At 43.3% G+C, this 15,195-nt stretch overlaps 1 protein-coding gene across 1 annotated transcript; it reads right to left on the reverse strand.

Annotated features, from left to right (window-relative positions):
- Nucleotides 1-752: 752 nt before the first annotated feature.
- On the reverse strand, nucleotides 753-14,769 carry GPR26 (G protein-coupled receptor 26). Its single transcript, XM_009641077.1, has 3 exons — nucleotides 14,102-14,769; nucleotides 8,410-8,523; nucleotides 753-984 (listed from the first exon to the last, which is right to left on the reverse strand). Exons 1-3 carry the CDS (start codon nucleotides 14,767-14,769, stop codon nucleotides 753-755), a joined length of 1,014 nt encoding a protein of 337 aa, XP_009639372.1.
- Between the last annotated feature and the right edge of the window lie 426 nt (nucleotides 14,770-15,195).

Raw genomic sequence — 15,195 nt, forward strand, 5'->3', positions numbered from 1 at the left:
GTATACTGGAAGGAAGGCAGGAGGCATCCTGACCTTTCGATCCTATCTACCATTTTTATTTTTCTGAAATTTAATGGGGAGAAAATGAATGGGATTCTGTGGAAGTTACTTTAAAATCTTAGAGAAGACGTGGCTGAATCCAGCCTGTTAGCATATTTCAAAAGTGATTTTTCTCTTCCTTCGATTCTACGGAATTGTTAAAAAAATATGAAAGCTATGTTGGGCACCATGTGAGTATCTAGGTAAAGACTTTTCTGTTAAGCTTTTCCTGTTAAGAGTGTTTCTCTCAAGCAGCTCGGTAGGGGTGGTTTGTGTAAAGCCAGGCTGGCAGCTCCATTGGAGAGAGCGTTACCTGCAGCCAGTGAAAAATACGGCACAAATATCCCTGGTTTTAGAATAATCATATGAGGTCACCAATTTGCTCCCATGATGTTCGTGAGTCCTTCTGCTGAGGACTAACTTTTTACCCTATATGTATGTGTAACTGCTGATGGAAATCAATGGGAGATTTGTATTTGCGAAGCCTGCAGGACACAGATCAATAGCACTCTTTTAGCCGAAGGCAGGAGGCACAAAGCAGCCCGCCTCCCTTAGGTGTTACATGGGCTACTGGAGGGACACGGGTGGGCTTCAACCTGTCCATGACTGCCTCCCAAAACCTTGACAGCTAAGGATAGCTACTAGGGATAGGCCAGTTACTTTTGTTTCCCATGTATCGCTTTATGTGTCTTGTACGTCCCATACCAGGCCACTCATTCGTTCAGCTGCAATATATTCTGGTTGTGCGATTCGCTTGTGAGGGCAGAGGAATTGATGGAGCTTCTTTTGAGGATCTTGTTTATGATGTCTTTCCACGTCTTCTTGTACTGATGCCGTAGCAATGAGTACACAAAAGGGTCTGAAACAGCTTTGCTGTAAGCTAAGCACTTGGAAATGATTCCCCAGTGGGAATTGATGTGGACCACAGAGGATAATTCAACAAGTCTGTGGAAAAAGGAAGGTTGAAAGAGTGAATACTTGTATTAAAAACATGGAGCAACAGCACAACTGTAAGCCAATGACCACCCCAAAACTCCAATTTATTCTTGGGCCATTGCATGAAAACAAAAGAAAAGAAACTCATACTCAGGAAAATGTGAATGTAGTCCTCTCCTTATACATTTCTAAAACTGCAAATATAAATTTGAGGTCTGTTTCCCAAGGATGGGACTACGTAGCTCCTATGAGGGTGTCTTGACCTCCAAACTTCAAGGCATCCTTGACTCTCCCTTGACATTTAGCTGTATATTTACTGAGTCTGGAAGCAGACCTTGGATGTCTTGCCTCCTGAAGGGCTCTCCTGATCATTTGCCTCAATAAATACTGAAGAATTTAGTGCAAAATGGAATAGCTCCATCAAGATATGAGGCAGTCTTCAAAAGAGCTTATTTATTTGTTATTGGAATACACCTTTTGGAGACTAAAAACTGAGTCCAAATCTTAGATGTAGAGCTGGGTTTTCAGCTCATCTGGCTCACTCAGGCCATTGAGATACTTGATAAAGGGGCACCCCTCTCTCTAGGTACTGTAACCCAGCCCCATTTTTACTGTCTGGTGGGATCATAAATACTCTGTGCTAAGCAGGTCAACACCTCACAGAAAGTTTGCTGCTAATGAAAAATATCATGCAGCATCAAAATAATTTCCTACGTAACATACCCTCAACCATTACACCTTCAGTCTCTGTGCCAAAACTTATCCGTGCCAAAATTATCCATACGGACAATGTGTGTTACTTTCTCTGATGACTCTAGGGTTTTTAGTACTAATAAGAGCTCTTGTTAGATATTAACATTTAACTTCTTTTTTCTTCATTTAGTGCTTTTGTTTTGTGCATTTTTCTAGTACTATGTGTTGTAAGATAATTTTTATGGCAGTTGAAGTTCATCACAGACTTAATATAGCTCTAGAGGGAATTAAAGGAGTATAATCTCCCCAGGTATGCTTCCTAATGACTTTCACAATTATTGTCACCATTGAATCCATCCTGTACAGCAAATTTAGCCACAAGTATTGTAAAAATTGTCTCTGCATAGCCTAACATAATTTTATAAATATTGATGCAAAGCCATACTTTGAGCACTGAAGTTTGAGACTGGGACCCAAAGTGCCATTGCTTGGTCTCATGGGAGTCATATATCCCTACCATTAGCTATGTGAAAATCCAGCATCTAGTCTGAACTCGTGGTTCTAGGCCTCCTCTAGAGCATCTGAGAAACCACTCCAGCAGTGCTATCTAGCTCTTAGCCAGTCCAGCTCCTGAGAGTGAGTTTGATGCTTTTAAACCGTTTGTCTGGGTCATAGAAGAAACACACAAGGAAGGAAAATTTATCACTGAGACATGGCATAATATATCTTGAATTTAAAATCTGGTCAGTTTAAGGGCCAAACATATACATTTGCAACAAATTTAGCAAGGCAAAACTTTTAACTCATTAGGGGAGGGAGGGAGAGAGGGAAGAACTTTATATACTCCTCATACTTACACTAGTATGGATAGTTCACTTTGTACCGAGACAGAGTATTTTTGACAGCGAAATATTGATAACTCCAGAAAGTTTTCTTTACCCATGTCTTTGAGCAACACTGAAGGGCAAATCTGTTCAATATGTCTCTACAGCTGTTGGGAAGCTATTGATTTTTCTAGAGGACAAACAGCCGCATGTACTGCTAGAGAGCCCCACTATGCAATGGCAAAAAAGATCTTTGCTGAAACTGCCTTCAGCAGCAGGTGCTCTTAAACCTGCCTGGAAAATACTTCAATGGCTTTGTCTTCAGACAAAGCACCATTTCCAAGGAGCATTCAGATGTGTGGTTCCTGCAGCAACAATGACAACAGTCTTGGTACTTCAAGCAGTTTAGCGATGAGGATTTTTTTTCCTCACTCATTTTATTCTCATTCCATAAACTTTCACTACATCATGTTGTGCTGGCAGATGTCATGGTCCAGTCATTTCAGCACAAAAGTGGGACTAAGGAACCTTAATTTGTTACACCACTTACTACGAGCTTCTGTCTTCTCTCTCCCTTCTGGTTTGCCTGGACTGCAAACTCCATGGCAAAAGCACTGGTTATTCCTGGGTATGTGTGCTGGGCTTAGCACCATGGCTCTGCAGCCAGTGCCGGGGCTTTAGCCACTGCCACAGTACTGGTAATTCTAATACTGAGAGTAGTTTTGTGTGCTTTGTGCTAGCAATTTGATCACTTTGTGTATCACTTCCATTGGAAGTGAGGCACACCTTTACAGTGATGTTTTTAGGGGTGGTGACGTTGACCAATTACTCTTTGAGCTCACAGATGTGTGAGACATTTGAGGTGACCAGGCTATGTTCCATGAAAATACTCGGGAGTTGCTCTTGCCCCTCCACTGGTGCTGCTTGGCTCAGCTGATCACTGTAAGCAACTTTAAAATACCAAAGAACCACCATCTGTCCCATTTCTCTCTCCTTTCATCTCAACTAAACAAATGCTGTTCTTTCAACCTCTCCTCGTAACTCATGGTTGGTATCTTTCTTACAGTAGAATCCAAACTCAGACATAATTATCTGCTCAAGCTGCCGGGGCGTCTCCTCTGGTGTTTTCTCCCTTGTTTAATAAAATGTAGCTCATGATACCCACATTAATATGCTCTAAAAGGAGAATTGACTATTTGGAACATAATCATCTACTGAGTCATATTTACTTTGTAATCTGCCGTGAGCCATCCTTCTTCTTGTTATTCTCCACTTCACGTACTTGATGCCTTCTCTGCATTTTGAATTTCATCATGTTGAGTTTCATCTGGTTTATTTACTTTTACCAAATGCTTTACCCATGTGAATTTGATTAAGTTTAATTAAATTCAGTGGATGCTTTGAATGACCAAAATATGACAAATTTGTATCTGAGTCTCTGTCAATCAGTTCTATGAGATGTTAACAATCTCCACTTAAAGCATATCAAATACATACTTCAGGGTTGCAAGCCTAGACTTGCTAATTTTACCTTCATTGACTGATAACTGAAAAGCCTACACTTTTATTGACAGCATTTTAAATATTTTCTTTGATTATGTTCCCCAAGTGTCCTTGATATTTACACAGTTTGCAATTCTTGGGTATTATTTTGAATAGTAAATTAGATTTGCAGATACCAAGCAGCAAACACAAAAATACAGACAAACACTACACAATTCCATTTTGTGTACAAACAATAAAATGTCAGTCTTTCAAGGCATATCACATACTTTATTGCCTTTGAAAGAGAGTTTTGTTTCTCATTTATGAGGGAAATTATATGCATAGCTTCAATTTTCATGAAAAGTTTCAGCCAAAAAAAAGACATTTTCCATGAAAAAGCATTAATATTTCAGTGCTACCTGTAAATTAAATTCTACAGCATCAACTACATAATTCCCTATCTTGCTTGCATGAGCCGCTCTTCTACTGTCTGGTCTTCAATACCTTTCTATTTCAAAGCTATAAGGTGTTTTGCTGTGATACTTGTTAATGTTTTAGAAAATTCTGTAGCATGTGCCATGTCATATGGCTATCCAGTAAACAAATGAGAATGTTATGTTGAAGATTAAGACCTTCATCTTTTATTCAGGTAATACACACTGAAAACATGTGCAGTTTATTGCTTTAGTAAAATATTTTACTGAACTTGTATACGTCCAGCTGGAGGCTACTGCAATGGCAACGTATCTGCTGTGCATTGCTTAAACCTGAGAACTTAACTGAGCTATGGAGAACATTCTGAAGAAAACGGAGTCTCAAACAAGCTAAAAGTCATCTTGTTCAGGAGTGAAACAAAGCTGGCACCACATTTTGGAGATGGTAGGTGATGAAGTTCTCACAAGAAGAAATTCCGTCCTTTCCCCAAGAATTTGGATCAGCTCTTTAAGCTTGCATTCCTAACATTTCTGTTTCTGTCTAATTCTGATTATTTTTTCCCCACACAAGTCCCATATTATCAGAATTAGACCTTAGTTGTTTCTTTTGTGTTAATGATATGAATAAGCTGACCGTGAGTTTTATCTTGATGTTGATTGTACTTTATTTTCACTTTATTGCTTGGTAGGCTGAATCTTTTGTATGCTGTCTTGCTAGTGAAAACGCCTTATTTTAATGATTGCTTCTTCATACAAGAATGGCATTGCAGTGCTTGTTTGCTGATTTACCCTTAGCCAGTTTTCCCTCTGAAGTGGTGCATATATTACAACTGGCCAGCTCCTGTAAGGAAGCAGACTTTTGGACTCTCATAGCTGATCTTGCAGATCTCTTACAGCAAATCTTGCAAACCATTGCTTTTAGCCATTGCTGCTCTCCAGAGCTGCAGGAACCACCTGTCTGCACAGAGATATGAGGATAGCAAGGCATGACAGAGATATGAAGATAGCAAGCAGCGCTGTCCAGCCTGTACCAAAAGATTTTTCTATCCAGGAGGAAGATATCTCTACCTCACATCAGCTGAGGCTTTCGACGAAGACTAGAAGGTCACTTTCTTCAAATATGTCAGCCTAAGATTGCATAGGAAAATTATGCATTTATATGCACAGACAGGCGAGAACATAACTTGCAGAGGAATTTTGAACTTGCCTGTCTAGCCGATCAGGATCTGCACACAGAAGGCAGGCAGACACTTTAAAAACATGATTTCTTTACCCCCTGTCCCCCTGGGATGATACAAGAGAATTTTAATCTTCTGCCTGTTCCACCATCTTTCTCTGTAACCTGAGGGCTTGGGGCTGTGAACTTCTTTCTGGTATTACTTCAGGATTTTTAATTTAAAGCCAATTTCCTCACACATTGACAGCACTTATTAACTTACATGAGCAAAGTTCTGTACTTCAGTATGAAATGCCTGGAGTTGGAAATTAATATTAGAAATTGGTATGACTTGTTTTAATTCTTCTTATGAAAAAGCTCCTGGGAGAAGATATGTTTTGAACAATGTTATTTAATCACATAATGATAAATATAGCAAAAGCAGAGATACATACTAATAGAATTTTTACAAACCAAGAAACAAGCTATGCCTGGAAATAATACAGGGTAATACATCGGTCATAATGGTACAGCGGAAACAAATCAAGAAGAATCAGATTCTATTGATATACTGCTTAAGGTCAGCCACTGAGCTAATTAGAAGGGTGTTTTCTTGATAAAAGAGGTGCTTAATCTGACTTTTACCTTAATATAATCTGAAGATCTCTGGTTTACCCAGAGAAGGATTTATCTGGCTGGGGTTATAAGCACAACTCCTTCACCGGTTCATGGAATTGCTAGAGACAACTATTTGGTTTTGGTGTGGAAGCAGAAAGATGTTGCTACAGCAAAGCCTTATGATTTGCTGCTGTCAGGCCTCAGTTCATGACGTACTTAAAAGCATGTTTAATTTAAGCATATTGCTGATTAGAGCTGGCTGTCAAAAGGAGAGGCTGAGCAATACACTTCATTGGCTATCTTCTGTTCACTGCCTTGAACTGTGATTGATTGCCTCTATCTCGTCAATGCAAAGTGTTGGACACAGTCCAGAAAATAATATTTGCTTAATAATTAAGCTCAAAAGCCTTCTAATCCCCTTGACTTGGACACCCCTCAGCCGTATGTGTGAGGTATAGGGAAACACCGCAATGCACGTCCTTGAATACCCATCCATGCGGCGTAGCACCCAGCAAGGTCTCGAGGGGGATTCAAGTGGCTAAAGAGGGAACTCCCTGTAGCCTGTTGTGCAGTGATCCCCTAGGCATGTCAGAACTGAAAAGGCCAGGAAAGCGACAGCCTTTACCCCACCTGGCACGCCTGGCCAGTGCCCAACTCTTCATGCATTCATGCATTCAAGACCCTACATCTTGACTCTTCTCATAGTCACTCTCTGTGGCAAAGCTACGAGTCCCCCACAGCCTGAAGACTCAGCGGAACATTAAAGTGATCCTTGTATGGACTAAAGGAAGGAGGCTGAGGATTTTTCTAATACCTCTTCTGTATCTTAGGGCTACTGGGGCACAAATTAGGATGCCACAGAGTTAAGAGGAGGTCGGGAGGCGGTGCTTGAGCACTGGTCTGAGATGACTATGGAGAAGCACAAAAATACTTCTGACAGTCCTGGTTAGAGCACACGGCATCACTCAGGATGGAGCCGCAAGCTATTCTGTGACTGCGACAATTTTCATTAAGTTCAGAGACCCAACATAAAATGAAATTTAACCGTTTGTAATGAGACAAGTACTCTAATATCTTATAGCCTGAGAACAAAGTCTGAACGCCTACAATTATAAATCCTTTGGAGAGTGTGTGGCATGGAGTGTCTGCTACTAAGTGTAAGTGAAGCTAGTAACACTGTTACAAATGTAGTTGCAGCATTGTTACAAATAAACAGCATTAATCAATTAGTTATTATTATCATTAACATAAAATCAATGCGACATGCAGGTTTCCATCTTTGCCAAGAGACTACAAGACCTTCTTGTGAATTGTTTTGTTAGAAATAGAAACTCAGGATATTACACTGAATTGGAAAAACTTGGGGTTGGCTACATGTCCACTTGTATTCAGCTTTTTCAATGATTCTTTTATGATGGATCTGAGTTTGACTGAAGTCAGCCCCAGTAATTTCTATTTGATAGTATTGGAATAGGTGAGACTTTAAAGATATTTTTTCTTTCTCTGTTCTGCATAGCTGCATTTCAGTTTTTCCAGAGTCTTTTAATAAGGAATGCACATTGTAAATTTCCCTCAACAGCTAGATAACATTTTTCTGGATATACTCACTTTCTAATACTTTATGTTTCATAGGAGTAATTTTGTGTTTCCCTCAGGAGCCATTTCTAATGATAAGCTAGTAGATAGATAAAGGCATCTGACCAGATTTTTTTTTAGCTATGAGCCAGAGCAGCTTTGATATTTGATGTTTATGACTAATAAACTCTATCCAGTCAGACAAAACTATCGTTTAAGTTTGTGGACCATGTTCTCACCTCAGCTGGATCCTGCTTGACCAGATTTTTACAGTCTGACCTATTGAGACCTGTGTCTTCCCCTGCAGATCCGGGGAGGCAATCTGAGGAGTAGGTGACTACTTGACCTGAAAAACGTCTGCAAAATCCTGTAGACTGACTTACTAAATCACTCCCATGTGACCAACATATTGACGGGGCTGATTGAACAGAATTTGGCCTTCATACTTCACCAGGATTGTATCAGATAAGTGCTGTGACATTTTATACAGTTTTGTTAGCTCAGTAAATGCAATCTCTGCCATAGGAGTGGAAACGGTGCACAAAATTTTCACAGGAGACTTGAATCATTTTCTGGCTCAGCATGCCCTGCTTCCCTGACTCAAGAGTGCATCTCAGTGGTCTTTGCCAGTATGTAGGTTCACACTTACCTTGTAATTACATAAGGTGCAAAACAAAGTATAAAAGTACCAATAAAGGTACTTATTTTCTTTGTTGCTCGCTGCCTCCGTCTCTTTTGTTCTTCTAGACAACGCTCTCTTACACTGTGTGACATTCAACACAAACAAGAACATGAATCATAATATCAGGTAGCAGATTTTAATGGCTTTACTGATGGAATGATGGAAATCAATCGTTCCAGTAAGTGCTGTATTCGCATAAGCCAATACCAGGTGCACTGCATTTATATGGGACGATACCAAGTGCTAATGCATTGTCTGATCATCTTACCCTCCAAAAACAATTACTATGAAATACATGATTATATATTTATATGCACACACCCCCATTATACCAATTTATATAGAGTCAAATTGATGGAATCCAGCCTTGAATTCAGTTGCAGCTCCTCTTTGAATTACTGTAAGCTGTATTTGCAGGCCAGAGTTTGTCTCATGATATCCAGAGATGTGAAAAATACCCGGAGTGGGGTAGGCAGCATGCTACTTCCCTCAAAACAGCAATTCCAACACCACTATCTTAGACAGGAGAAACTTCCCAGCAAGATAAGCAATAAAACACAATAAAATCATAATGGGAAAAAACATGCTCTGAACATTCAGTCCAACGTTGGAGCAATCACTATATCTCATAGCTGTGAACCATGTGGCCATAACTCCTACAGCAGCCCGTGCAGCTCTGCACGGCTGCCGTGCTGAACGCTTTGCAAAGCCAGGAATTATGCAACAAATCCACAGTTCTGTGATGTTCTGACTCCTCGCCTCAAACCAGCCTTGCTCCTGACTAAACAGCTACAGATTAGTCACACCCTGGGGTTTTTCCTACCTGTGGCATTTTAGGACAAGAGCTTCTCCTTTGAGTTTCCCTGTGGCGGTCTCACCAGGCCACCAGAGATCTTCTAAGACCCTCGGCATGCCAGCAAGGTGATGGGAGCATGGGGCTGAGACCACACTTCCACTGCAGGAAATCCCCTTTGAAATCAGCATGTTCACTTGCCAAAAGAGTGATGATAACATGAAAACCCATCCTCCTTCTCTACGCCCTTGTGTAAGCCCTGTGCTGGCTGTGCGTTTTGAGGGAGGCGGGTGAGTTCCCATCTTCTCCAGGCAGGTAGGTTGGATGGGCAGCACTGGTTGTATCTGCCAGAGCCTCAGGGCCATCTGTACCTGAACTACTCCCTTTGGGAAAGAGCAAAGTGAAAGCCAGGCTGCACCCCCAAAACCCCTCTCTAGGCACATGGCAGCACTGCTACGTGTTCTCTCATGGCAGAGATCTTGTGGTAAAGCAATCACATCCCAGGCAGACCAAATGGTCTGGCCCGAGTACTGCATTTTGTAACTGCTTGGCATTGGGCTCTCTGTTTTTATTGTAAATTTGTAATTGATGACCTGATGTCAGGCTCCACACTCACATATGTTAATAGCTGTGAGGTTTATGGCCATACCCTTACGTTGTTTGCTGTCCCTGCAAATGTTTGATCATCATCTAAATGCATGTTATGTCCTGAGGATCTCCGTGTGCTTCAGTGATCCCTGTGGCAGTGAGTTCTTATGTTACCTTTTGGTTGTGTTAACAAAGACATCTTCCCTTTGATTTGTTTTATACATGGCCTTATGCTGACAGTCCCCAGAGCAGCTACCGTGATGACAAAATGAACAAAATACCGGAGGAAAAGGTTTTTCTGCTTGAAATAACAAATCATCTCACTCTTAAAGAATGTGCCTAAGTAGAATGAAAACACATCTAAAAGTGTTACAGGTTCTATGAGTTATTTGCAGAGAGAAATGGCAGCTGAGAAGGAAAAAAAAATATCCACCTTTTCAAGGGAACCTATGTTTTCAGTTCTGCATGAGCTGGAGAACTTGGAGTATTTTTAGGTGCAGACAGATGATCTTAGAGGTTGGACAGCTTCACTTAAGACCTGTGTTATTAAATTCATAATATCCCAGGCACAGGGCAATATAGGAAAAGGAATCCCTGAAGTAGGTTCTATTAGGGTGGTGTTAGGGTGTAGAGAGGGGTGTACTTTTTGTGTCTAACTGTTTCCCCAGTTATATGTTTTCCCTACTGGCACATGTAAAGCTGTCTCTGACTCCTGGGGCTCACACATGACTTGGGAAGTCCTGACAGACTTCAACCAATTTATTTTTTTCAGTCTTTCCAGATGTAGCTAATAAATACCACATCACAGAGGAAGGTATTTTATCTCGTTCCTTCATATAGACAATGTACACAGATGGGTATTTTGCTTTTGCACCCACTTTTATGCACTAAGATAAGGACATATATGCAAATTCCATTAGTGACACTAGTAATAGAACTGGATTATTGACTAAGCTTTCATTTAAAGATTTTAATATCCTGGAAAATCTGAGATATATCCCTTTGAAGGTTTGGTATTTTAAACAAAGTTTATGAGATACTGGACCTTAAGATCTGTAAAGCTGGCTACACCAAAAAGATAGTATAGATAATTTGGGTGAAGAAACACATGGATTTAAGCACTCAAGTGAAGTCTTGCCCAAACCTCTCACAATATCTAAGATACCTTGGTCTTAAGAACAAAGTCAAGAAAAAGCAGTATCCAGTAAAAATGCCTGTGATAACTTGAAAGGACATGTGCCCTAAACATTCACACGATTTTGTGTGGTATTTAGAGGGTTTCTTTGTATTCGTCTTGAATGATCTTCAGAAGATCACTCGTGTCTTTCCGAGTCACAGGTAATAAAGCCATCTGTCATAACGCCTGTCGCTAGACCCCCTTGCGGGTGGATTCTAAGTCACAGGAAGCAGAAAATTGTCCATACACATTTCTCAGCGTTGAAACTAGACTGTGCAAAAAGCCAGAAAAGCCAGGGTAGTCTAAGGTGGGATTGCAAACTTCGTTCTCTCACGCGCCTTCTCCCAGCGTCCATGTCTATGCTGTTAGGTGCTGTAGCAAACACTGACGTTGCCTGTATGTATATCACTTATATAACTGAAACGATGCCTTGGTTATGTCAGAGCTTTATGCACGTCACTGCCTGCTCCAGGAGACCCACAGCCTTTGTGCAGCTCTCAGTCGGGAAGGCAATCCGAGGTCTGACCCTTCCAGCAGCAGTAGCTGTCACCAGCTAAGGCAGCACCACCATAGCCCAAATCAGCCACCATTTCAGTAGTCTAGAAAAGAAGCTAAAACTCTCCTTTCTTAGAAAGCAGCACTAGAATAACCTGATACAAGAGATAAATAGTGGTTAGTAATAAGGTTACTCGCAGCAAAGTGCCTATACAGCTCTGTCTCGTCTGAAGAAAGGAGGTACCATTCCCACAGCCCCACTGAATCCACCCCTCAGTGAGAGGATTACAAAACGCAGGAACACCCTCAAATTAACCTAGACCAGAAAAAATGCAGAGGATGAGAAATACCATTGAGATTTTTTTCCCTTTTTCTACGCTTTGCTGTGCAGTCCAGGCATACTTCAAGAATTAGGCATAACGAATGCTATTGTAAATAGCCCCAGTGGGTCTGCAGCACTGCCCTGGGAGTCACCACCGCATCTCACAACGTGTGCAGGAACTAAGACCAGCTGAGGCACAGTTTAGCAACCAGACAGCACATAGGGCAGGAGGGTGGTTTTTCCCCTGTGTGACTTGGTGGATAAGGGAAGATTTATACATGTGTTTCTCAAGAACAGTAACGGGACTTGCCCGAAGTTCTGCTCCACATTCTTGGTCAAGAGACGGCTCAAACAGCTTAACTGGAGAATTTTGAGCAAATGTTTCTGTTCCTCTAACAGTGTGCTGTCCTGCCCTGATCTTTTCAGACTTATTTGCCTTAGGCTTAGGAATCCCCAAAATATGACCTTTTTTTGAGGACAGCCACATGTGCTTTCAGTCCGGCAGCTCTGCTCCCGGCTGGCTGCAAATGCAGAGAGCTGGTGTTTGCCTCCAGCGTGCAGAGCAAAGGACAGCAAGGGGGGTCTGCGGGATGTCTGGCGTGGGACTGCCCTCCCCGACTGCTGCCGGCTTTCCTCTCTCCCAGGCGGATTTCTTCCCCTGGATCAGACACTTCCCTGCACTGCCAGCTGCCAGCATTTTTCTGAAAGATGCTTCCCTTCCCTTCAGTCCCTGACAGACACAGTCTGAACCTTCAGATCCAGTCTCTGACTGGCTCCCAAGCAGCACACACATCCCTCACAGCCACTCTGTCACCGTACCAAGCCAAAACATTTTCTCCTTTTTTTCCAGGCAAATACACCAGATTCTTCTTTTCCAATCACCTGCCATACTAAGCCCTAAGCCAAACTAGTTCCTCTGAGCAAACCAGGCTGATTTCTTCCCACACTGTGACCAGTGCCTCTGTTTCCCCCTTTCCAGAGCTCGCTCGTTGACTCTGCCACCCCATCCCAGTCACAGCTGGGTCTTAGCCTCATCTGCTCCAGCTCATCAGAGCCTCTCACCCCTCAGCCAGGGCACGCTGAGCCACCAGCCACCCTCTCCTGCTCCGTCCTGCCTCAGCTGGGCAGGTTCATTTCTCAAATCCCCATTTCCCAGGCAGATCACTCTGGCTTGCCCTGATGCTCCCGTCTCACCAGCCAGGTCCCACATCCTTTCAGCTGTCCCTGGTTTGGTCCTCTCCATCTCCTCCTCTCTGCTTCTCGTGGGCAGAGCCATCGCATACTCACAGCACACACTGGCTCCCTCCTCCCCCGTGCACCGGGCACCTTCCCCAGCTCCTCACCAGGATCACTGCCTGCCCAGCACCGCCCTTGGCTTCCCAGCCACCAAGGCTTTCTCTCCTTCAGCTTTACCACTCTACTCTCCTAACTGACCCAGGAAAACTGTTTCTCCCACCCTCCCTCCTCCAGCCAAATCTGCATCCCTTCCAGATCCAGACATAGGCTATTCAGGCAAGATTTATAGTTTGTGCATAATCCCTGACATGATTCTTTTGCACAGCATCCCAGCACACATTCATACCCATTTGGTGCTCTTCTTCCCAGCTGCCAGAGATTTTTTCCTGATGTACTTAAAGGTTCTCATTTGAAATTAACTTTATACATCCCTTGCTTGTCATATTAACATTGCTACTGCAGTCCCTCTCACTTGGATTTAAGGATAGGCAGTCAAGTGTATGCATTTTGCAATGTTATTCCCTCTCAGTTCTGCCTTCACAAAACATAAAGTTACAGAGAGCACAGCAGTAGGGAACGTGCCGGGCAAAGGAGCAGCACTCAGTGCCCAGCTTCCCTCCTGAGCTCCAAGTGAAGGGACACAGGCAGCCTCAGCATGTTCCCTCTCAGGGATCCAGCAAGGCTGTGGGCTGACAGTGCCAAAAAATGCACATCTATCGACCACTAAATCCACCTTTGGAGACAACGGGCAGTGATCTGATCACTGTCTCAAAAGGGAAGTGCATGCTCAGCCAAAACTGCTTCTTTGCTCTCCCTCCCCAAGCAAGCCCTTAAGCATAACAAAGAGGAGTTGCTTCTACTACCGGAAAAATAAGCACAAGTAAGAAGAAACATGCAGAACACAAAGTGGCAAGAAGGATGCTTGTTTTCTCCCCCTCCCCATCCCCTGCTGTGATACAGAACAGACTGTATTTAACATAACACTGAACCGGTCCTCGCATCCTCTGTGGGAATAGTCTCTCGCCTGCTGAGCACACAGGCACCTTACCTGGGATGGATGTCCACAAGCAGCACCAGGGTCTGCATAGTGATCACGTCAATCCGCTTACAGTGAAACCGTGCCACCTTCAGCACTTTTAGATATGTGAAACACAGGACTATAAGGGAGAGGAGGAAGCTGAGGGTGTGGAAGACCCCAGTGAAAATCACAAACTGTGTCCTATCCTCTGGTCTCTTGTTGTACAGGGTGCAGGAGGCATAGAGGTGATGGAAACCCACCCAGGAGAGAGAAGCTGCCACTATCGGGAACGACACTGAGTGTAACCACGTGTAGCTCAGTATGAGAGCAGCATCTCTGTACCTCATTTTGGAGTGATAACTTAGAGGGAAGACCACAGCGATCCACCTGTCAATGCTCAAAGCTGCCATGCTCAACATGGAGTTCGTGGTGAGAAAAGTCTCCAGGAAGCCCACAATGTGGCAGATCTGATCTCCTCCTGGTTGACTCTTGTAAATGATCCCAGCCAAGGTCAGGGGCATGTTCGAAACAGTCATCAACAGGTTGCAGAAGGTGAGGTTGAGGATGAACAATCCTGGGACCTGCTTGCGGATGTCCGCGCTGTACAGGAAGCACATCAGCACCAGCACGTTGGCCAGCAGGGCCACGAGCATCAGCACCACCACCACGAAAGCCAGGATCACCTCCCAGATGCTCATGGTGCGTCCAGTCACAGGAGGGACATCTCCGAAACTGCGCCGCGCCGGCACCCGGGGAACATGGTCCGAGGCGCGCTCACCTCGCCCTCCTCCCCAGCCTGCTCGCACTCTTGCATGCCCTCCGTATTTTTAGAAGAGCTGCAGTTTTTTTCTCCAACCTCCCCCTCCTCGCTGCTCCTTTCCACGTCAACGCTTTCCGAGACGTGCACAAAAGCACTGGGAATGCCCATCAAACTGCAAGGAGGGCTTAAAAAATATCATCAGGACTGAACCACTGGCTCCACTCGGTCCGTTCGAAGGAGAGCAGGTTATTCTGAGAAACTGCTCTCCCGAGATCCCTAATTATCAGCCCAAAGCTTGCAAGCAATTCAGCGAGTGAATCGTGCTCTCTTTCTCTCTTGCTTTCCGTCTCTCTCTCTCTCTCTC

Source organism: Egretta garzetta, unplaced genomic scaffold, assembly GCF_000687185.1.
Source record: "Egretta garzetta isolate BGI_Z169 unplaced genomic scaffold, ASM68718v1 scaffold386, whole genome shotgun sequence".
In the NCBI taxonomy this organism is placed as follows: domain Eukaryota; kingdom Metazoa; phylum Chordata; class Aves; order Pelecaniformes; family Ardeidae; genus Egretta; species Egretta garzetta.